General features: G+C 31.6%; 1 protein-coding gene across 2 annotated transcripts in view; it reads right to left on the bottom strand.

Moving 5' to 3' along the window:
* LOC139511661 (methionine--tRNA ligase, cytoplasmic-like) overlaps nt 1-25,716 on the bottom strand; it is a 49,269-nt gene that overhangs the window by 22,852 nt on the left and 701 nt on the right. For both annotated transcript variants that reach the window (XM_071298647.1, XM_071298648.1), the window contains exons 2-15: nt 18,986-19,076; nt 17,763-17,841; nt 16,462-16,590; nt 15,867-15,942; nt 15,387-15,502; nt 13,698-13,829; nt 12,935-13,041; nt 10,568-10,684; nt 9,731-9,934; nt 6,823-6,912; nt 6,284-6,470; nt 4,012-4,182; nt 1,206-1,301; nt 3-120 (exon numbers count right to left, since the gene is read on the bottom strand). In XM_071298647.1, coding sequence (XP_071154748.1) covers nt 3-120; nt 1,206-1,301; nt 4,012-4,182; nt 6,284-6,470; nt 6,823-6,912; nt 9,731-9,934; nt 10,568-10,684; nt 12,935-13,041; nt 13,698-13,829; nt 15,387-15,502; nt 15,867-15,942; nt 16,462-16,590; nt 17,763-17,841; nt 18,986-19,076 — 1,713 coding nt within the window. The remainder of the gene's footprint in view (nt 1-2; nt 121-1,205; nt 1,302-4,011; nt 4,183-6,283; nt 6,471-6,822; nt 6,913-9,730; nt 9,935-10,567; nt 10,685-12,934; nt 13,042-13,697; nt 13,830-15,386; nt 15,503-15,866; nt 15,943-16,461; nt 16,591-17,762; nt 17,842-18,985; nt 19,077-25,716) is intronic.

Below are 25,716 nucleotides of genomic sequence, written 5' to 3'. Positions count from 1 at the left end.
ACCTGTTGCTATCATGTGTTTGACAACTGTGTAGTTATCGTTAGCTCCTAGCATTGTACATGGGAATATGACAGAATGGAATGGAACGTTGTCTTTCCCAAGGAAATTATACATATCAACCTGAAACCAATTGGGAAACTTACAACATACAGTCAACTCAAAATTTAATATGCATATTATAAATGGAATTCATTGACAATCAGCAAAAATCATGATTCATACTAAAATAATAAATGAGCTAATCTTCAATTTCAAAAATTGTTATTGTACTTTTTTTTTTTAAATGGTTGACTTTCCCTCGCAATAGCTTATCTTAAATGGTTTTGCACATCCAATTTGGTTCTTCTGGTTTTGCTTGCTCACAAATGAATTTTCTGACATCATTATTAATTCTTTGCATAGTTTGGTCAAAAGTAGGTCAACCAGAACTAAACTAGTCTAATGTGTGACCTTCACCTTGTTACTAAAGTCCAAAATCTATATGGGTAGAAAATGTATAGGAAAGCTATTATTCTAGTGAAATTGTCTATGTCTAATAGCCATCATTATTTCATAAGCAAGTCAATCAGAACAAAATTCATATGCAACCAAATATCAGTTTATATACAAAAGACTGAATAATGAAAAGAAAATTGTTTTTTTGTATGATATTTTTTAAGTCCTTTATATAGGTTGTAATAGAATAAAAAGTATGCTAACTGGAACAATATTTAAATTTAATCTGTAAATAGTTAGTACATATGCATGATCTTTTTTCATTTCACTGATTACCTTCATATATCATAAAGATCTTTCATTTAAATGTATCACCTGTCTAAATTGAACATTTTTCAGCATTGAAAATTTTGTTCATATTAGACAAGACTTTGTTTTACCCAAGTTAAATGTAATTCTAATTATTAAACTGATTTTCACTGTATTCCCTGGTAACTACAGAGGTTCTGCAGATTCATTATTATTGGTGGGATACCAATTTTTGCGGATTTCATTGGTATAGGGAAACCATGAATTTATTTATTTCACAACAAAGTAAACATTTTTATAGGTTGTAGCAGATTCTGGCAAAACAATGTAGTCAAATATCCACGAAACTACCTTTTTTTCACAATTCACGAGAATATGTGAATCCACAGTGTTTCATTTCCTGATTTACATATGGGTCACAAAGACAAATAGACTGGTCGTAAAATGTTATGGACAACTACCTTGTCAGGATTCTTCCACCATTGCTCCCAATGCTCTGTGTAATTGGCTGTTATTGAAATATAGCCAATAGGTGCATCAAACCATACATAGAACACCTGTCAAAAGGACAATTATATGTTATTATAGGAAAATCAATGTACTGATTATGCCTGTAATGGGTCCACTATTGGAAATAAAATATATTTATCTATATCTATCTATCTTTAGGTCTTCTTCATACATATATAGCAACTGTGAAAAGGACAATTAAATTTTAAAAGAGAAAAGATCAACCTTGAAAAAAACTGTCACGGGACAAATATATGTTAGTTAAGGAATCTTCATACATACAAGTCTGTCAAAAGTAAAACTAAATTCAAATATAGGAATATTCATGCATAAAAGAACTGTCAGGCTTAAATCAAAATAGTGTTTGTTTGCAATTTACCAACCGACCTTCGAAAATCCGCCCGACTGTGAAAATTTTATTGCTTTTAATTTGAAGAAATTATTTTTAATACTTCTATTGACTCGATCCATCCAGAATTTCGGGTCGTTTCCGGAATAGATTTAAAGTCTAGGTCAATTACATGTTTGAAGTTTTTCTTCCCTTCCTGTCAAGCGTTCATCGGACCCTTTAATGGTAAAGCACATGGAGATTGTTTACCGGTATCCACGAGGCATGGAGGAGTACTTTATTCTGTCGTCTTCTGTCAACTTTAAGACAAATAATACACAGAAAAGAATCATAGTAAACTGTTTATACTGATTCAGACAGAATTGTTCAATCATTATTATGATGTCTTCAATGATATCATTGACGATGATGAAGCGAATATTTATAAAACCAACACGATAACCGTTTCTGTGTCAAACAAATTGGATACAGAATCTTTTGAGACTGACTTTATGGAACCAATATCAGTGGTTCAACAATTCGACAGCAGCCTGAAGTATGCCATATTTTCTTTTAATCGTTGTGAAGACAACAAAGATGAAACCACTCCTCCATGACTTCATGAATACCTGTAAAGACGCCTGTATGGTAGAAGGGCACATTTGAAATGTCAAATCAGTAAGAAGCCACACAAACTACACAAAGATGTAAAGAAAATGAATAGTTGGCTTGAGAAATAAATATATTCTGTCTGTATCAAATCTATCATTAATTGCAATGAGTATGCTTCTTTAGGATAAGGGGGCTGTCCCACTCATTGCAATTATTCTCTTTCTTACAATATTAAATATACCCAAACTGTGTGGCCTGTGTGAATTGAATTGAAACATATCCTTAGGAGCTATGCTGCCAATTTTTTTATGCAGTCAAAACATTTCAGTACAGACCATTTACTTTTAATGGGGTCACCCGGTGCTATGGATTTCACCCCAAAGCTAGTCTTAACATTTTTGTTTGTTTTAATTAAAGCTTGGCATCAACAGATCTTTCAAAATATAACCTTTATAACAGTCAGATGTCTAATATATTTTTGTTGTCTTTTTTTTTCAATTGAGGAAGATTTAATGGTTGATTATTATTTTTAACACACTCCTACATTGTCTTTTGAATCTTTAATATCTATGTTTTTCTGATGCAAATACTCTACTCATGAAAACATCTAGTAAAGATGCATATATGTCAGTGAATATGTTTCTTTACAACAATTCTAGTCATTTCTTGTTTATAAGTGTTCCAGTATTTCATAATACCATAATTTTATGTCATAAATTGTATAATGACACTATGTTAAGTTTCAGTTTTGGTTAAAAGGGTTTTTACCTGAAAATGCCTGTTCATTTCATGTTGGTTTTCAGTGTTTGTTGTTTTGTTGTTTTAAAAAGTTTTTCTTCACAAAAAACTTGATTTGTGCAACTGCTTGTTTAAACTTTATTTTGGCTGATAAAATAAAATATTTTCCCTACATACTGACCCTGCAGTCTGAAGGTACAGTCGGAAAACTACAAACAAACATATTTTTAAGGTTGGCCTCAAAGACAAATATATGTTAATGTAGGAATCTTCATGAATAATACACCTTTTTAAAATCATATTTTTTTATCAAAAGCTTTTCATATTTTTTTCAAAGTATGGGACCTAAGTCTTTTGCTAACAAATAATACCCCATCTACAAATATTTGATAGTTAGTTGGTTGATGAAGGATGGGTGTGTCACAATATATTAAACAAGAATGTGTCCGAAGTACACGGATGCCCCACTCGCACTATCATTTTCCATGTTTTATTGACTTTGAAATTGGGTAAATATCTAATTTGGCATTAAAATTAGAAAGATTATACTATAGGGAACATGTGTACTAAGTGTCAAGTTTATTGGACTTCAATTTCATCAAAAACTACCTTGACCAAAAACTTTAACCTGAAGCGGGACGAACGAACGAACGAACGGACGGACGGACGGACGGACGAACGAACAGAGCCACAGACCAGAAAACATAATGCCCCTCTACTATCGTAGGTGGGGCATAAAAATATCAAAGTCCCATAACTCCTATAAAAATGGTAGAACAATATGGTCAACTACACATGATTGCAAACAATGCAAAAAAGTATCAGAGCTTTATGTAAAACAGACTCAGAAAAGTAACATTCAGAAGCTGTCAATGTTACTATATATACTAAACAATAATGGGTAAAGTTCATTAACTCATGTGAAAATTGACAAATTAAAACTCGCAATATAGCACAGTCAAATGATGAAAAATAATGTATCACATATGAATGCTTTAATTCAAATGGTCTCTTAGTATTTATGTGTTTCAGACCGAAGGACTGACAGATAGACCATTACAACAAAGTTGAGTATTTACCTTGTCAGTGTACCCTGACAATGGTACTTGTGTTCCCCATTTTAGATCTCTGCTGATACATCTAGGCTTTAGTCCATCTCGTATCCAAGAGCTTGTTATTACTTTGGCATTATTCGTCCATGTGCCTGATTTAAATACTTTGTCTAAATGTTTCTGCAGCTGTGGTTCAATCTAAAACAAAAAGACGATCTTATTATTTCTTCAATAGCAATAAATCATCTATTTTATTAATCAATTATCAGTAGTTGCTAAATAACTTTTAAATTGTGCTCGCCTTTGTTTCACCTTGATAAGGTCAGTAGCAAAAACAAATTTTCTTTATTCTATATTTACTTCCTTTGAAAAATATGTACAATATAATGAAATCAGTGAAATACAAACATCAATTACCTTTTTTTATTGTTATGCTAAAAGCCAAAAGAAAAATGACTTGTTCATTATGTAAAATTCAAATGAATTCTGAATAATGTAAACTAACTTATCGTCACAAGCATATTTATTTTTATTCACTACTTGAGCGAGAAGAAAAATAAAGTGAATGTGAATCGTCGGGAATTAGTAAAACACAGATGTCCTAGCATAAATTCCTCAAAAAATAAGACTATCATGAAAATAAATCCCTGTGAAGTTAGCTAGAAAGGGCATAGCGCAAAAGAAAGTATCTCCTAAATATAAGTTTGGTTTACAGTATGTAGATTGATTTCTGATGTAGCTTTACCTTGTGCACATCTAAGAATAAATATTGTGTACTTTTGATGACTGAGATAGCTTTACCTTGTGCACATCTAAGAATAAATGTTGTGTACTTTTTGGCGACTGAGATAGTTTTATTATGGGTTAATCTAAGAATAAATGTTGTGTACTTTTGATGACTGAGATATCTTTACCTTGGGTAAATCTAAGAATAAATGTTGTGTACTTTTGAAGATTAAGATAGTTTTAATTTACCTTGGGTAAATCTAAGAATAAATGTTGTGTACTTTATATTAATAGTTATACCACAAGGACGCTGTGTGTCAGTGTAAGATCATCCCGATGGCCGGAGGCCAGAGGTTGATCTAACACTGACACACCAAGTCCGAGTGGGATAACTATTTTACATCCCAGCTGTTTTAGATTAGACAAAATATCATTTAAAATTCATAATATCTAGTTTAGAACCTCACACAATCATTATAATATACTTTATATATTACTATATGATGTATACCCTTTATGACCCCGAACACGACGAGTAGAAATCAAACAATGTCAACTCACCCCACTTGCCTGTCGGCCCACGCTAAAAAAAACACCCAACTCTTGTTTACCGACTCACCCCACTTTTGAAAAAGTGTAAAATCAAATTGAACAATCAGTCTGACAACTCATTTATTAAGGGAAAAGGTTTAAACCCCACTGAATAAAGGTCTGCCAACTCGCCCCACTTATAAAAAGATCTTACTTCCTTTAAGTATGTTAAATTACTGTTAGTTCGTATCCTGGTTTAGTGGTATGTGTCATGGATTCATATGCTAAAGGTCTTGAGTTCGAATCCCAGCATATACACTGGATTTTTTCTACGTGAATTTTGATAGATAGTCTTTTCAGTATAATTAATTATAAGTTTTATAGTTGATTTGACATTCCCGCCAAAATGTTACAGAACAAAGGAAAGTATGACTAACAAAGAAAATCAAACTGGGGTGATCTGGTAGGGGTGATCAGGCTCAGATCACCCCTATTAGAACAAAGAAGCTGGGATGTAATGACTGAGATAGCTTTATCTTGGGTAAATCTAAGAATAAATGTTGTGTACTTTTCATGACTGAGATAGCTTTATCTTGGGTAAATCTAAGAATAAATGTTGTGTACTTTTCATGACTGAGATAGCTTTATCTTGGGTAAATCTAAGAATAAATGTTGTGTACTTTTCATGACTGAGATAGCTTTACCGTGGGTAAATCTAAGAATAAATGTTGTGTACTTTTCATGACTGAGATAGCTTTACCGTGGGTAAATCTAAGAATAAATGTTGTGTACTTTTGATGACTGAGATAGCTTTACCTTGGGTAAAACTTAAGAGTAAATGTTGTGTACTTTTGATGACTTATGTAGCTTTACCTTGGGTAAATCTAGGAATAAATGTTGTGTACTTTAAGATTGAGATAGCTTTAATTTACCTTGGGTAAATCTAAGAATAAATGTTGTGTACTTTTCATGACTGAGATAGCTTTACCTTGAGTAAATCTAAGAGTCAATGTTGTGTACTTTTGATGACTGAGATATTTACCTTGGGTAAATCTAAGAATAAATGTTGTGTACTTTTGATGACAGGTGTAGCTTTACATAGTTTACACTTAGGGTTGCCTAGATCTACAGCATTAATTAATTTTCCACATTTGTCACACTGGTCGCCTCGGGCATCTTCATATGTACAAAGTGGACATGTGCCTTCTACAAATCTGTCAGCTAAAAACCTAAAACACACAAACATATGTAAATCTGCTTGAGATAAAATACAAATATAAAAACATCTTCATCAAACTTTTAAATCAGAAATATATTTGAAAATTTACCAAAAACAATTTTCTATTAAATTTTAAAAGAATATCATATTGTTTCTTTCTTATTTCATATTTATATCTATGTTTATTGATATATATCTACAAGCATACCATACTTATGTTGATTATTGATTTCAATATTTTTGCCAAAGTCAGAATTCAATCCTATAGAAAATTTGTAATAAGCTGAACAATTGAATGGTGGCTCTCCTTTGCCCATTAAATCTATGAAAATAGGTATAATGACTAATTCACAGTAACCTACCTATCACAAGCTGTACAATGAAGTTGATCAATGCTGTCCTTCAGTATATATCCTTGATTGTATAACTTCCAAAATATATCCTGTGCTATACTGTAACCAAAAGGTATTGTTACATAAATTATTGTTTCCAAATTAATTTCTACAGCAAAATCAATAAACTATATTTAGTAGACCTGTATTGCTGTTTTAGCCCTTTCGCCGATGAGTCCCGGTTTACCGGGATTCACGCTTCAGACAGCTGACGATGAGTCCCGTTTTACCGGGATCGGAATACCTCTTTTATATTTCCCGCTCAAAACAGTGCAAACATGAGTTATCTTTCTTTGATAAATACCCGGATGAAAGTGTAAACATGGCGTTTTCGTTTGTTGAAAACCATGTCAAAATCAGACGAAATTTACGGAATTTACGAGAATTTGAAATGAGGGAACATTTTTTTGAAAGAATATGGAAGAATTGAAGCCAAACTAGTATACTTTTTTGACATAAAATGTCATTTTATATACAAAACACTTGAAATGGACATCGTTCAGTGTGAGGAATTTGTACAGCCTCATAAAATTTTTCAAAATTTTGCCGTTTTGGGTTAAAAAATTACGATTTGGGGTCTTAGAGCAGAATTTTGAGAATTTCACCAAGATAACCGAAAATTTGAAAATTTGAATATTTTATGAAGAAAAAATTATCAAAACATGAACAAAACTGTGAACATGGTGTTAGTGAATGAAATAAATACACAAATAACTATAAATAAGTTTTTATTGACATTTATTATGAAGGTCTCCCACTTGAGTAAAAGTAGCCAGGGAAGCCATCGTCTCAGAGTGGCTTCTGTCTGGGCAGCAATCGGTGAAAGGGTTAATAGTCTATAGAAGTATTTAGACTGGATTAAGTTTTTTTGACATTTTTTTTATTGGTTTAGAAATCTTCCAAAAAATAATCCTAAAAACAGTCCTCTCTTGCTTTCAAGAATAATTTGAAGTCATCAAAATTACACGTCCATATTCAACAGTTTATACTATAGTAAAATTCGAAGTATCTAATTTTATAGTTTTTGTCTGACTTAGGAATAAATAATTAAAACAGGTGTCAGTTCATATATACCTATTGCTTTCAAAATATTCTGCCTTGAGCATTTCTGGTGAAGGGAAATCCTATATGTGAATCTGATGTATAACATACATATAAATGTTATTTTCAATTTTTGGCGTAAAAGTACAGCAAATGTTTTCGCTACCAACAGGTAACTTTTGCCATGTGTCACTTAAATCATCAGGTATCAAATAGGATGACTAAAGCGCTTCTATTTTTATAACATTCTGTATAAGAGATAGAACTCATTTAAAAGTTTGCATTTATTTGGGATGTTAGATGGATAATTATGTATGAAACCTCAGATCAATGTTACCTTGTCCAAGTGCTAGAATGAACTTCTATTTGTATGATATTCTATCATCAAGATAGATCTTTAAAAGGGCATACGATACAGTTTTGATCCCGTATATGTTTTGATAAAAATTTCCATATAGACTATTTTTTACCTGATTAAATCAAATATGTAATAAAAAATATACCGTCATGTGCTACTTTTTGAGAAAAATAAGGGCGAAATTTGGTATATTTGCTCAAAATTCAGATTTGTGGCTGTATTTTCCCTTTCGAAAGAAAGACATAACTTTTTTGTTTTAAAAGATAAACACAAATTGTTTTTTGTTTAATAATTTGTAATTTCTGTATTTTATAAGTATCCTAAAAATGTATACATTTTTTATTCAGAAATAACTCATTTTCATCAAAATTTCATGAATGTTTATTTATCAAATTTATAAAAATTGCACTATTTACGTTATTATGAAAATTGACACACATCATTTTCTCCCGTAAACAAACCAAATGGCATTTTAAAAAAGAGGGGTTTATGAACTTGTTTTCAAGTTAAATCAGTTTGAATGATAAAAAACAGTCGAAAACTGAATCTTTTCCGGATAAGTCATAGTTTGACGTTGCGAAAATAACAATTTACGTTAGAAACGTCATTATCCCCAGCTTAGTATATTTCTAGGATTTTGATTGGTTAATGCGCGTCTTTACAAAACCCATAGTCCCTGGGTGTTGCTAACCCATATACCCTGACGTTGCTAACCATTATTCCGTGGAACTTCATGCAAGTTTTCCTTAGTTCATGGTTGCTCCTTTTGAAATATTGAATTTGTAGATTATACATGATGTCCGTAATCAAATATTTAATTCATTAACGATTTTGTCCTATTATGCCGATCATTTACACTCATTTCATAAAATGCATCACTTGACTGCCACATTGAAGGAATGGGACTACTGACCTAGCTATGCAAATGACCCACGTTAACGTCACGCCATATATGACGTAACTCTCACAACATTGAGCGCAAAATTTGACTCAATCCAGTTTCTCTTGTCTCCGTATAAAAAACGTCTTATATTACTACCTGTAGGGTTCTACCAAAGGTTGTACCCTACACCCCGTAAAAAATATGTCAAATTTCCAAACTTCAATTAAACTTTTTAAAGATAATGAAAAAAAACGTTGTTTTCACATTTTGTACCCGAATTCCCCTAAAACTCGCCCAATTAGGACTAAGACTGGGGATAATTTTGTTATCTACGGATAGGCGTTATCTACGTTCCTATCCGTAGATATGGGTATTTTAACACCCTTCAGTACCCCTGTCAACCTTCGTCTGCACCTCAGGGTGTACTTGGGTACTTCAGGGTGTTAAAATACCCATATCTACGTATATGAACGTATATGAACGTAGATAACTTATAATATCTCCCCTGTAACTGTATCGTATGCCCTTAAACATATCAGAGCTTCTATTTGGACCTGCAAAATGTTAATACAAATGAAACGTCCCGTCAATGTTACCTTGTCTGTTCTTTAGTTGTTGTCCTGCCAAAGAAGTCACAATCAATATTGAACCAATCATAGATTTCAGTATGTAGCTTGTTATATTTATCACAGATCTGTTGTGGCGTCAGCTTTTCCTCAATGGCCTTAGTTTCTGTAGCAGTCCCATATTCATCTGTACCACAGACATATAAACAGTTATATCCTCTCAGTCTACAATATCTATAACAGGAAGAAATAATACAGTAGAATCAGCCACATAATTAAAAGTTGCATACAGGCTAACAGAAAAAAAAAATCTTTCTTTAAAGGTAAAAGAATGACAAAATCTAGCAAATACCATCATAGTTGTGGAATATGATTTAATATTTCCAGTTTGTGAGTCTATAATTCATACAATAGTCCTTTTTCTTTGTCAATTAGTTTGTCAATGGCTGTACAGTCCTCTGTATATACCAACTTTGTGTTACAAGTCATAGTCCCCTGTAGATTTCATCTTTTTAAGGCTGTCAAGTCCCTCATTGACATCTTATTTTTGTTAAAAGCTGTACATTTCCCTATATATGTCCAAGTTTTTCTTTGATGACTGTATAGTCCCTGTAGATATCAAGGTTTTTGTTGGGAGTTGAATACGTCACTGTTGAATACAACTTTTTGTTGAAAGCTGTACAGTTCCCTGTAGATAAAAGGTATTTGTTGAATGCAAAGCAGTCCCCTGTAATTATGAAATATTTGTTGAAAGCTATATCATCCCCTGTAGATACACATTTTTGTAAGCTATTTATTGATTGCAATGCAGTACCCTGTTCATATAAGACATTGTTGAAAATATTCCCGATCAACAATTTAACATACCTAGAGAAGACATCAGCACTAAGTACACAACCAATAATATTACCAAGATGTGGCACATTGTTTACATATGGCAGTGCACTAGTAATAAGTATGTTTCTTTCACCCTCCTTTGGCAATCTGTAAATAAAAAAACTAACATGGTTGATTTGAATCAAATAATAACATAGATACATAATTACTGTGAAATTTTTCAAGCTATATTTTCATTTTATTTCATCTTCATTCAAAAAAGATTGAAATCAATATGATGAAAAAGATGGGATATAGTCTATAAATCCATGGCAACAAATGCTAACATGCACCTAACAGCATTATTATTGCTGTTCTCCAACCCAGTCAGTTTTCAGCATGGAAAAAATTGGCAGTGGCTTTTTTGCCGGCACTGATTAAAATATCTTAAAACTCAAGCTGGCAAAATAGGATATTTCTATTGAATTAAGATATTTTAACCAGAGCCATCAAAAAAGCAAATTGCAAAGGAGTAGGTTCAGTAAGACTCCTTTTAAACAAGTCGCCCCTTACTGATGTGTAATTTTTCTGTAAAAACCATTTATTTTTCTTCAAATTTTGAGGAATATTCTCAAAAAGAAGTGCAAAGAAAATTGCTCTTTTAAGAGGATTTATGACTTTTTTCAATAACTGTGCAGTGAGTTTTTGAAGAATAGTATTAAACTAATAGTTCTAACTTGTACACTAGTTGCTAATGTAATTTTTAGTGTAGCAGCGCAATCACAAACTTGAAATGCGCTAAAAATCCGAAGTCATTTCTTTAAGATATTATGAGAAAAGAGACAAAAACCACTAAAATATTCTGAATTTTTTATGCAAAGTTAAAATAGAATAAGATGTAACAAAACATGGTTTCGTAAGTGTTGCGGTATGATTAAGTTGAAAACACTTTTGTTTGAATAAAGGAACATGTATATTTCAATGAAAAAATGACATTTTAAAGAGTGGATTCCTCCTAGATTTGCGTAAAAATCATGCATTTGACAACAAAAAATTATCATCTGAACACATAATTCCAAAAAGAAAACAAACTGCTGTAGTAGTAGACTCAAGTACTTTACTTTCAATTTCAATAAAAAAACCTACGAAATTTTTTTAAAAGAATGTGTGTGCCAAATTGCCCCCCCCCCCCCCCCTTTTTTAACCCCCTGTGCTCCATCGGGCTCGGTCAAGGGTGTCCCAGATCAAGCTAGCATTGGTAATTCAATGACTTTTCCCTTGTAAAAACAAAGTTTAGGTTGCTGATTGATTCAAAACAAATTCGACAAATAACTAAGGTCCAAGTTTCAAATCGGACAAAAAGGGCGTCTAAAATCAGTTATTGTGAATGTTATGGACATCTTTATTTCAAGGCCTATAGCACATTATGCGTCTACTTATACCACTATGATAACTTATATGGCTTCAACAGACTCGAGGCATTGTGTTTCCACCAAAACCTGACCCTATTAGCCCACCAATATGTCTCTGCACGACTTTTTGAACAAGGATTTCGTATTTTTCACTTTTTCTCCAACAGTCACGTGACTTTTGGAAATATACCACGTGACCAAAAAATGACGAATGATCTTCAAACCTAATTTTTTGGAATATTTTACCAATTATCTTTCATTTGAGCCCAACATGGCATGTGTATGACCATTGATGCGAATGCAGTATTCATTTAAACTTCGATAATGTCTTTTCGATATGTAAAGGTCAAAAATGCCTGAAAGGGAAAGGGTTAAGTCATGCTAAACTACTGAAATCTTTACAATTTTAGCATTTTAGTTAAATTTTAGACGGTTTCCATCTTAAATGAATGTGGTCGCATTCGTGTTCATTCTTAATATTGAAATGTAAGTTGTATTTGATGATAATACATAAATATATAAAGGTTGAGGATGAACACTGATGCTCACACTTTCAGTTTTGACAAAAACCATCTGAAAAGTGAAGTTTTTTTGGCATATTTGATAGATTTTTCATATTTAAGCTTGAATCGGAGTGTTTTCAATGACTAAATCAGTTAAAATCTTTCACATAAACTACTTGAATCAACTGAAATAGACACTTTTAAAAGTGTTTAAAAAGTGTCCAAAATCTTTCGTCAGATGGACCGGAAATTTGAGGCCAAAATTGGCCATTACCTTTGCTATTTTGCCAGCACTTATATATAGCCACTACCGAAGTTTATACCTCATTACAATTTCAAGAATTATCATCAGTTTGTAGCTCAAGTATTTTTCATCAAAGTGCAAAAATGATATTGATTGTAGGAAGAACTTCATTCTAGTATTAAAATGAAATATTTTTACTATTACTTTTCCAACAGTCAATATATATTTTGTAAACCTAAAAGGCTTCATATGTACTTACATTGGATGTTTACGCTCCAGTGGTTTTGGACATTTACTCTTCCCAGAATTCCATGCATTTACAGCTGCTGCCAACTCTTCTTTTGTTACAGCTTTTTGTGATATTACCTATAAAATAATTCAAATGCAAAAGGCTGTACAAATATTTTTTTGTTCAAATTATTACTTTGGCTGATACTAAATATACCGCTTTAAATATCAAAATTTTGCATTGAAAAGAAGATATCAAATTCATTTGCAAGAAACTGCCAAAATAAAACACAGTTATTTGATGAAAAAACAGGCGTCTCTGTTTGGCAAAAACTGGGAGGTTGGCTGTAATTTGGTCTAAGTTCCATAGCTTCTGTAACAAAATGATATATAATATGGTTATCGACATATGATGGTAAACATCAGTACCAAATGTGAAATATTTCTTCAAAATGGACTCTGAGGAGTTGAGTTCCTAAGGTTTTATTGTTACAATACTTAATAAGAGAAGAATGTCTCCATAGAACACAGATTGTAAATATATGGCAAATTCAGCATTTTTCCAATTTATACAAGGACATGACTAGAGAAAGGCAAAAGTGACCCCAACCAAATTCAAACTTCGCTTCAATCTAACCAATGTCAGGCCAAATAAAATATGATCTGACTGCTTCTGAGTCATCAAGCTACGGCAGGCTATAGCAAATCTGAAATCATGATGCCACGTCATCAGGTTTTACAAAAAAGCTGAGCAAGATTATGCATGAGCAAGAAAGACTGATAAAAATTGGTACCTGTATTTCTTCTGGTTCAGCTGCTTTCTCTACTTTCACTTTCACTTTATCGTCTCCTTTTACTTTTTCTAGTTTTTCAATATTTTTCAGATGAGGAAGAGGTAGTGGTGCAGGTTGTGACAATAATGATTCCTAAAAAAATAACAAAACTGGACTGTTTCACTTACAGTTTTTAGTAATAGTTGAGTTGTTCTTTTTTTTATCTGACCCTCTTTATAATCAAAGAGCAGATTGCTCTGAGGGATATGATTGCCATTGTTTTCATTGATACATGCATTAGTATTATTTTCAAAAATAATTCAACTGCATGTGTAAAATGCTCGTAAAATGTAATTTACGTAATCTGAATAGTTATTCAACTTTAAAAAATAGCCAATCCTCGATACAAGTGTATGAACAATGAACTTATTGTGTTTTATTTTTGTACTATCAGTTCCAAGTTTACTTTCCACAGCAGTCACTGAGAGTGAGAGAAGGTATTTCACTTCGTACCTTATCACCTATTTTCCTACATGAATTCTAGGTTGAACCCCATTCCTAACTCTTTAAATATTTAATTTCCTTTGGGTCAGTAGGCAAGACTCCTTTCCCTGCACATTCCTCTATTTAAATTGACATCGGTTTTAATATAATACGAGGTCTCGACAGAACGAGTTAATTTTTTTCAACGTATTGTCGTTTGGCGGGAGACAACTTGAAGTGATAATATGGATGACTCCATTTTGGCTGAAGGGGTGTTCTAGTTACACCTTCACTTTGTGGACTACATTTATTTTAATTTAAATAATGCATATGATTTAAAATTATGCAACAACAATAACCCTCAATAGCAGACAGACGTAGAAAGGATCTCATGAGTTTCAAATTAATCAATGGAGTAGGGAATCCAGAGCAACCATTCAATCTGATACCCCTTCAAGTCAAGAAAACTATAGACATGTGCATAATTACCTAAACAAACCCTAGACTTGTCATGTAGCAAGGACATATATTAAATGTTAATTAAACGACCTCCATTTCTTTATGGAAGTACAAGATCAAATATCAGTTTCATAACGGTGACATATAAGAAAACACCACTTCATTTCTTATATGACAGAAATAGATTTATCGAACGGAATTCAGAGAACTTTCGCATGTTATCAAAACTGGGGAATTCCCTCTGACATGTTTCTAAATTTATAAAAACATTAAATATAAATACTGCTTAATTCTGATTTTCCGCGTTGTTAAAAACACGCATACAAGTCAAGGGAAATATTGAAACATGAAGATTATGAGAAGAACATTATAGGACAGTTGTTTAAATTCAATCCTTTTGTTTTTTATAACATTTAAAGCAAGACAATCTCAAGAATCTGAGATGTTCCTTGATGTTTAGAATAAAACAGTTGACGTGAGGGCATGGCCCTGAGTCAATGGTATTAGTCTACAGATTGCTTAAAAGCAATCGTATCCCAAAAATAAATTCTGTCTTACCCTTATTCAAATTTTTTTTTAGACTTGGATGCCTATTTTCAAAAAAATAACAAGTTCATTCAACATTTTTTTTTAACCTAAGACAATATAACAATTTAAAATTCCTATAAAATATTTAGATACTGCCATTTGATGAACAGACCCTTATAAAATTGCTAAAATGAGTAGAACTTTTATTCAAAAATGCTTATTTTAACTTTAATATGTTACCTTCAATGAAGCTGTATCACCATTTGTTATCACCAATGTAACAGCTTTTTGGCAAGATGGCAAATCACACATTGCAGTAAACCAAGTTTTTATCTTGGGATATAAGCCTTCCCAACCTGAAATAATGGTCTCTTGATTATTCCTTAATTTATGCAAATATAAATTCATTTTTATTTCTAGCAGATATGAGTCAGACTGTCAGCATTTTGCAATTTTAACTATTGGCTACAATATTGTGGCTGTATAACCAACAAAAAGATTTTTTTTCAAACCAAGTGCATTGTATATTCATACATGCAGATATAACTTTTAATTCTTTAATTCTGAGAAATTCTAAATCGATTTGATTGTATGATCAATTCGACCCCAAATAATGCATTCACCTTCTTATAAAGACAATATTTCAGAAAAATTGTTTTCATTTTAATCAAGATATGACAATCAAGGATAAATCAACAGTCTAAGGGAAGTAACTCCTACCTTTTAACACAAATTTCCCAGCAAGAAGTGGGTAGAGTGAACCCCACAGAACAAAATCAGCAGCTGATAGACCAATCTGTAACACATACAATATTCATCATAAATCATTTGTATGTACAATATAAAAACTAAAACTCAAAACTCAAAATATAATCTAAAATAAAACTTTATATAGTGTATAAATAACTTAAATATAATTTTAAGAACTGTCCTTTTTGCATATATCATGTACCTTAAATAAATAAAATGTTACTGTGCATGACCTTTTAGTTAAATTGCATTATCGCACCACCGGGAAACTATCAAGTTGTGATTGTTAAAGGCTGTCAGGTGTTGACCCCCCATGGATCAGTAGGGGGTAGCTAATTTCATAGAGGGTTCAAGATCATGATGTCACCTCTACTGTTAATGGTGACGTCATCTATCAATGTTGTTGTGTTTCATTGCTTGTTTTTCTACAAAATGCAGCAGAAAGAATACTGTGTGCCATAAATTCCTTATACAAATTACTACTAAAATTCAGTTATACAAGACAACTCGCAAAACAAATCTCTGATATTTTGTTTACCAATAAATAACTTTCCTAAGTACTTACCTCTGACAGAAATTTCTTGCCTTTTAATTCTCCATTCAATGATTTCAGTAAAGTTTGTATATGTACTAGTAATCCAGTCTCTGGTTTCCCTGAGCCAATAACACTAACAAGGTAAGGATATAAAACTGGCTACAACAAAATAAAAAGTGGGTTTTTTTTAAATTATAAAAATATAGGTGAATCAACTACTGAAGTGGTGATCGTGTGGTAGGGTTAAAACGAGTGGATACCGCTAGGTATTCACAGTCATCCTGAAAAAATGAATGTGTCGACAATAAAGACAACAACACTCAAGTTTTAACTGCAAAGTATCTGTTTATTTGGTCTACATGTTTCACCTAGTAGATAGGCATCATCAGGATAATTTTTTTTTAGAAAGAACCTAGGAGCGTAAAGGCACATTTTTGCCCAAGGCAATTTAGATTTTTTATAAATTACTTTAGATTGCAAATAATACAGCGATATAAATAAAATTATAAAACATGTTTCCATCAACCTGGTTTTCCCTTGAATTATTTTCTCATTTTTATCAGAATATAAATGAGTAATTTGCAACAATCAGAATATGATTTTTTAAAGAAGGAGACACTGGAATAAAAATTAAAGTTAAAATATTCATTTTTTTAGAACTAGTATGCAAGAACTTTGCACAATGGTGTCCATAAATGTTTTACATGGTACTTATTATGTACATTATTTTCTGTGAAACTTTTACGAATCATCACATTTTGTGGGCAGGAATTTATTTTTTCAATAGATATTTATTAATAAGAGTGTTATCAAACTCTTAATTTGCCACTTGATCTAAGGCTTACAACAATCAATCAAATCCCATTTCTTATTAAAAATGGGCCCCATTTTTATTATAATTGCACAACTTTTTTTCTTTAGCAGTTTTTACTATCGTTCTGTTACACACTTACTATGCAACAACATGACAGGTGCTACATGTGCAGTAGGATCAGCTTACCCTTCTGGTCACATGAGACCCCTCCTAAATCCTTAATGGGATTCATGCTGCTCAGTCTTTAATTTTCTATGTTGTGTTTTTTATACTGTTGTTTGTTATTTTTCTTTTTTTTTTATCAGCTTGTATTAGACTTATGGGTTTGAATATCTATTTGATACTGTTTGCCTCTTTTGTCAAGATTGAATCATGAGGAATTCTTAGTGGCCTACCTACCTGTAGCTGTGAACTTTCCCACTCTAACCACCATGAAGACATCATCCTGACCTACCTACCTGTAGCTGTGAACTCTCCCACTCTAACCACCATGAAGACATCATCCTGACCTACCTACCTGTAGCTGTGAACTCTCCCACTCTAACCATTTATCTACATCAGCATCAGTTTCTTCTGCTTTTTTATTTGAAATATATCTAAAATCAAATATCAAGTCATTGCATAAACAAATATTAGTTTATAAATATTTAATTTGATGGCAAACATTCCATTTCATATAATAAAAATGTTTTATTTGAAATTTATCACTAAATTGTCCCAAGTCTGAACCAATTGTGAATAAATAATACATATACATGTATATATAGGTATATATGTATATAAATGTAAATTGGATTTAACTACAGACCTATTGTCTGGGCCTTTTATAGGTAACTATGCAGCACATGTTTTTCTCATTTTTGAAAGTCATATGGTTGCCTTTAATTGCTTACATCCACTTTATTTGAACTTTGATGGATAGTTGTCTCATTGGCAATCATACCACATCTCCTTATTTTTCTATTACAAAATCAAATCAAAATATATTTTATTGTCAATTAAAGACGCCCATTACAGGCAGAATAATCACAAGTTAAATTTGGTACAATGATTACAAAATGATTACAATTATTTGAGTACAATTAAATCAATTACAAGAACCTGACAATGCTATGTTAAATTTTCTGTTCTGTTAATTTTTACTTCACCCAATGAGATTTACTTTTGACTCTACAGATGGAAATGATCTTTTGGAAAAAGTAACAAATAGTCAGTGACATGTTCATGTGACTGTGTAAATGTGTGTGTTATAGTTGCAGATGTTAGTTTTAGATGTTATTTCAAAATGGTCCACAACTTCAATACTTTAATCTATTACTGTAAATGCTTTCCAGAATATAGTGCAAGAGAGTATTATAATGTAAAAAATTATTTTGATCACTTTATTCTTTCAGAATTTCTTTCGCCTGTTTTAAACAATGCTGGAAGTTTGACATGACTGATATTCAAATTAACCAAACAGAATTCAAAATACCTTAACAATGTACAGCAAAGACTAGATCAATTATATGTGACACATTCAAGCTTTAATGTATGAGCTTTTTATAGTTGACTTTACAGCATTGTTTTTTTCTCATTGCTGAAGGCCATACAGTTGCCTATGATTGTTTACATCAACTTCATTTGAATGGTGGATAGTTGTCTCATTGACAATCCTACCACCTCTCCTCATTTCTATGCTACAGTGTTCTTCAGATTTCAAAGTAATACATTTACATATAGAACTTATCATTGACTAACCTAGTTGCAGAATTTGGAGAAAACAAAAACTTTCCAGGGTACACTTCTAACACTGGTAACACATTTGCAGTCAGGTAAGGAATTACTTTTTCTGAAGAAAAAAAAGTTCAATAGCAGTAAGTCATAATGAAGCAGAATAAGTAGAACAGCACACTGTGGGTGTATTTGTTTTCTATAATGTGCCAATTTCCATAGATTGAGGAAAACTTGTAATTTCACAAATAAACAGAAAACGCATTAGAATTTAATAAAAAAAAAAGCTTATGCAATACATGTACAATATTTGTTACGTGAGACATTGGGCATTTAATTTGGGGGGAATTACACATGTTTGAAATAAAGGTTCTATTGTGATGGAGATCAACTGAATGTTTAATTAAAATTCAAAATTACCCATTTCAAAAACCAAGTCAAATCTGTTACTTCTAGAGTACTTATGACTATATATATCGATTTTTTAATTAATTGAATCAGACTTTACTAAAAAAAAGTGGGGGAAATGGAATGAGATGAAAGCCAATACTTCCCAAAAAAAATGCATCAGTTAAAAATGCAGAAAAACAATAATCTTTAAAGAATTTACCCTGTCTAAGGACAACAACTCTATCATTTGCAATCATTATTCTATATGAAGTTTTCAAAAACTTTCCAACAAATAAAACAAATCAAAATGAAATGATTGACTACAAAGAAAAGTGTTGGATGGTAGTCTGCAACATTCTTTCAAAACCTAATAACCATATCTTAACTGTACATGTTCCCTGGATTCATTTTTATTTGTGGAATACCAATTTTCATTGTTTTTTTGGGGTAAAAGGGATACCATAAATTGAAATGTTCAACAAAGTATTATCTTTCTATAGGCTTTATCATGTTTATACAAACTTTTTCTAAACCACAATCAAATATTAAAATAAATACACTTGTTTCTCAATCCACTAACAAGGTACCCATTAAAATAAATACACTTGTTTCTCAATCCACTAACAAGGTACCCATTAAAATAAAAGTTAAAAACACTTGTTTCTCAATCCACTAACAAGGTACCCATTAAAATAAATACACTTGTTTCTCAATCCACTAACAAGGTACCCATTAAAATAAATACACTTGTTTCTCAATCCACTAACAAGGTACCCATTAAAATAAATACACTTGTTTCTCAATCCACTAACAAGGTACCCATTAAAATAAATACCCTTGTTTCTCAATCCACTAACAAGGTACCCATTAAAATAAATACACTTGTTTCTCAATCCACTAACAAGGTACCCATTAAAATAAATACACTTGTTTCTCAATCCACTAACAAGGTACCCATTAAAATAAATACACTTGTTTCTCAATCCACTAACAAGGTACCCATTAAAATAATGAAATAAATACACTTGTTTCTCAATCCACTAATAAGGTACTTCTCAATCCACTAACAAGGTACTTCTCAATCCACTAACAAGGTACCCATTAAAATAAATACACTTGTTTCTCAATCCACTAACAAGGTACCCATTAAAATAATGAAATAAATACACTTGTTTCTCAATCCACTAATAAGGTACTTCTCAATCCACTAACAAGGTACTTCTCAATCCACTAACAAGGTACCCATTAAAATAAATCAATCAACAGTAGTTTATCCATACATCAAATTTTACTAATAATTTATTTGAAGAAATAAACTGCCTAATGAAGTTTAATGAAGTTTAAAATGTTCTTTCAATTAAATTTCACTTACCACGACAGGTTTCCTTAACAAATTTTAAAAACTGATCATTGTGTAGTAATGTATATATATATGTACATCAAACTAAAACACCTTTTAAAATTGTAAGTAATGAATTTACATGAAGAGCATGACAGGACTGTTATTTCATCATCAATGTGTTCAAATGAATTTAAGGCAGATATGAAACTGTTATAGACATGAAAGGGATTTTTTTACAAGTTTAACATGAAATAGACACACTTTAGTGACATTCATACAACCATGAACAAGTCTCAAATACATGACTTATATAGACATTTATAAATAGTATGTTACACAAGTTCTACCTGTAAAAAAATAATTATCTGTTAGTTTGACTTATTCTAAAATTGAAATCTTTTCCATAAACTATTTAATATAAAGAGGCAATAAATATATGTTAACTTAAAAACCAGATGCTCCGCAGGGCGTAGCTTTATACGACCGCAGAGGTTGAACCCTGAACGGTTGGGGCAAGTATGGACACAACATTCAAGCTGGATTCAGCTCTAAATTTGGATTGTGATTAAATAGTTGACACAGCATAGGTTTCTGACACAGAATGAATGTGTTCTAATGAACTTAAAATTTTTGTTTTCTCTTAGAGCAATTCACTATGCTGTTGAATATTAATCCTCTCAAAAAAATGTTTGAAGAAATTTTCTTTTTTATTTATGAAATTTCAAATGAGAAAAATTGAACCCAATTTTTTTAATCACATCCCCCTTTCCCTTATTCCAAAACCAATCTCAATTAAAATTTCTAATGGAGTTTGCAACAATAACTACTCATTTAAATACATCATAAAATATTAAGATGTAAAAAAACTGCTTGTTATCACTGAATGGTAAAGATTATTTTAATTTATCAGTTGGTAGTAAAAAGTGAATATACACTTTATATTGTATATAACAAAGATTTAAGTTGATTCTGGACAAAGAAAGAGAACTCCAATTAAAAAAAAATCTTGATATTGCACAATATTTTGCAATTAGATATTTCTTGCTTACTATTCTGGACAAAGAAAGATAACTCTAATTAAAAAAAAATTGCTATTTCACAATATTGTGCAATTAGATATTTCTTGCCATTGCGCAATACTGTGCAATTGAAAAGACTTGCTATTGCACAATACTTAATATAATAATTTTAGATCCTGATTTGGACCAACTTGAAAACTGGGCCCATAATAAAAAATCTAAGTACATTTTTGGATTCAGCATAACAAAGAACCCCAATATTTCAATTTTTGTTAAAATCAGACTAAGTTTAATTTTGTACCCTTTGGACTTTAGTGTAGACCAATTTAAAAACAGGACCAAAAATGAAGAATCTACATACACAGTTAGATTTGGTATATCAAAGAACCCCATTTATTCAATTTTTGATGAAATCAAACAAAGTTTAATTTTGGACCCCGATTTGGACCAACTTGAAAACTGGGCCAATAATCAAGAATCTAAGTACATTTTTAGATTCAGCATATCAAAGAACCTAACTGATTCATTTTTTGTCAAAACCAAACTAAGTTTAATTTTGGACCCTTTGGACCTTAATGTAGACCAATTTGAAAACGAGACCAAAAGTTAAGAATCTACATACACAGTCATGACAGTTAGATTGGGCATATCAAAGAACCCCAATTATTCAATTTTGATGAAATCAAACAAAGTTTAATTTTGGACCCTTTGGGCCCCTTATTCTGTTGGGACCAAAACTCCCAAAATCAATACCAACCTTCCTTTTATGGTCATAAACCTTGTATTTAAATTTCATAGATTTCTATTTACTTATACTAACGTTATGGTGCGAAAACCAAGAAAAATGCTTATTTGTTTCCCTTTTTGGCCCCTAATTCCTAAACTGTTGGGACCTAAACTCCCAAAATCAATACCAACCTTCCTTTTGTAGTCATTAACATTGTGTTTAAATTTCATTGATTTCTATTTACTTAAACTAAAGTTATTGTGTGAAAACCAAGAATAATGCTTATTTGGGCCCTTTTTTGGCCCCTAATTCCTAAACTGTTGAAACCAAAACTCCCAAAATCAATCCCAACCGTTCTTTTGTGGTCATAAACCTTGTGTCAAAATTTCATAGATTTCTATTCACTTAAACTAAAGTTATAGTGCGAAAACCAAGAAAATGCTTATTTGGGCCCTTTTTGGCCCCTAATTTCTAAAATGTTGGGACCAAAACTCCCAAAATCAATACCAACCTTCCTTTTGTGGTCATAAACCTTGTGTTAAAATTTCATAGATTTCCATTCACTTTTACTAAAGTTAGAGTGCGAAAACTAAAAGTATTCGGACGACGAAGACGACAACGCCAACGTGATAGCATTATACGACGAAAAATTTTTCAAATTTTGCGGTCGTATAAAAACTCTCTGAAATCCTGGGCCAATTTTACCAAAGTTTACTTTAAAGATATACAAAATGTATATATAGTTAGACATTTTGTGGCTTATATCTCAAAAATTAAAGCAGTGACACCAAATTTTGATAAGGGTATTATTACAAAGTAGGTCAAGGTCAATCTCCTAGAGAATTTCAGAAAAAAAAATTACCACCTTTTCGGAGTTGTTGTTTCTGAAATGTCTATTTGAAAAAAAAAAAAAAAATATTTCCAGTTTTAATTATCATATTGAAAACTATAATTACAGACAGAGAAATTTTAGTTATTAAAATAACCAATGCAATATCGATTAATAGGTTAACTTGTAAGAAATCCTCAAATGACCCTAAATGACACATAATAGATATTTATAGGAAGATGTGGTGTGGGACCAATGAGACAACTCTCCATCCAAATAACAATTTATAAAAGTAACCCATTATACATGTAGGTCAATATACGGCCTTCAACACGGAGCCTTGGCTCACACCGAACAATAAGCTATAAAGGGCCCCAAAATTACTAGGGTAAAACCATTCAAACAAGAAAACTAAAAGTCTAATCTACATATAAAAACCGAGAGACGAGAAACATGTATAAATTACATAAACAAACAACAACTACTGTACATCAGATTCCTGACTTAGACATGCATTCGTTGTAGAAACGTTAGTAGAGAGAAAATGTATGAAGCAGAAGTGTTCAGCAAAATAAGGTCTATGAAAGAAGTCAACTTTGCCAAAATTGTCAATTGGCCACTTATAAGAGTTATTGTCCATGAAAGATGATTTTTGTTAATGTTTTCATTTTCTTACAGAAACCATAAATAGATATAGAGAAATTATATATAATACAGCAAATATTTAGGTATTCCTGTGGGAATTATTGCTCCCATTCAATCCATTTTAATAGCAGACTTGTTTCTTTCTTGTTATATATTGAAACACAGTTTATGGTCAAACTCATTAAAGACCCATCTTACATTTGTAATTCCAATTAATTGATAAATTCAACAACGGTTTCCAAATATTCTCAAAATATGCTGCCAATATTTACCCAAAGGAACTTTCTTTAATAAACATGTAACAAATTAAAAAAAAAACACAGGAATAACTACATTCCTAGATGTCAGCTTTACACAAGAAAGCAGGAAATCTACAAAATCAATTACCACAAAAGGGATGATTTTTCTTTCCCCATGGTTAATTTTCCTTTTTCAGATGATGATGTTCCTTTGACACCATCTTGCAGTGTTTACATATATATGTATCCAAACTTATTTGCCTTTCATTAATTGTACCTGTGTCTGTACATGTACACATGTTGCTGAGATGTTAGAGAAATGTCAAAACAAAGAGTAGACCATCATTGGTTGTATCTTGGATGGGAAAGGTTTTTTTCTTAAGTTCAACAATGTGAAAACAAACTTCATTTCCAATTACAAGGTATTGAAATATAGTTTAAATATTATCGACCAAAAACTTTGTATCTTACATGACAGCAAATATAAAGAAGAATGCAGAACTAATATCAAATTTAAAACAAAAATGCATGCATTGTGGTACAATCTATATACAAAGTAAAGTAAAGTAATCTTTATTTGAAATCGAGTTGAATATTTTGATTTTCGCGCCCCTGACTTACAATGTACATATCTTAAGAGATACATGTAATATGTGAGTTCCTATAACTATGTTTGATTCAGCTAGGTTTGAACTAAATTTTGTCTATTGAGGTAGTTTAGTCCAATAGGCCAGTTCTGGGATACTGTTTTCAGATGAATCTGTCATGTGACTTCCATCACCACGTGACAAAAATATATTTATCGTTTTTTTCCAACACATGTTGAACAAACGAATGAAAACGTTTGATTTTATACTTTACAAAATATTTGGGAAATTAAAATCTAATAAGATGGTCACCTCCCTCAGTCATACGGGAATTAAGATTACGTACTTACTGAACATAAATTATTTCTATACTATTCTACAGAATGACAATTATGAGAGTGCTGGAAACTTTTAATAGTGCAGGGATACAGGTGCGCCTACTATCTGGTAAATGACGTCATAAACACATGCGAAATTGATGATATTTTCTGGTGAAAGACATGATTCCAGAAGTGATATATTATGAAGTCTTGTAACATGTGTAAGGCTTTTTACATTTTTTTTCTGTGACGCCTTCCTGCCATGTCACAGTAAAAAATTAAATTAGCCTTTCCAGACATAATTATTTGTACTAGGGCTAGTCTGGGAACAGTTTATCTAATATAACTAATTCATGGGCTAGTATAGTCATGTTTGTCACAGGCACTTGTTTCGATCCATGGGAAGACCCACTATGATTATCAACGTATAGTAAACATGGTAAATATACTTGATAGTGGGTCTTTCCATGGATAGAAACAAGCGCCTGTGATGTTAGTGTTGCGTGTAAATACAATTGTTATTGTAAAAAAAAATTGCATAAAAAATACTATATACCAGTTTTATTAGGATTGGAAGACAACCGGGGCTTGTTTGCAAGTCTTTATTCACAGTATTTATATATGTACTCGAGATTCCACCAATTTAGACGCACCCCTTGA

This window comes from Mytilus edulis, chromosome 2 (assembly GCF_963676685.1).
Source record: "Mytilus edulis chromosome 2, xbMytEdul2.2, whole genome shotgun sequence".
NCBI lineage: Eukaryota > Metazoa > Mollusca > Bivalvia > Mytilida > Mytilidae > Mytilus > Mytilus edulis.
The sequence above is the reverse complement of the archived record's forward strand: the minus strand, read 5'-3'. Positions and strand labels throughout refer to the sequence as shown.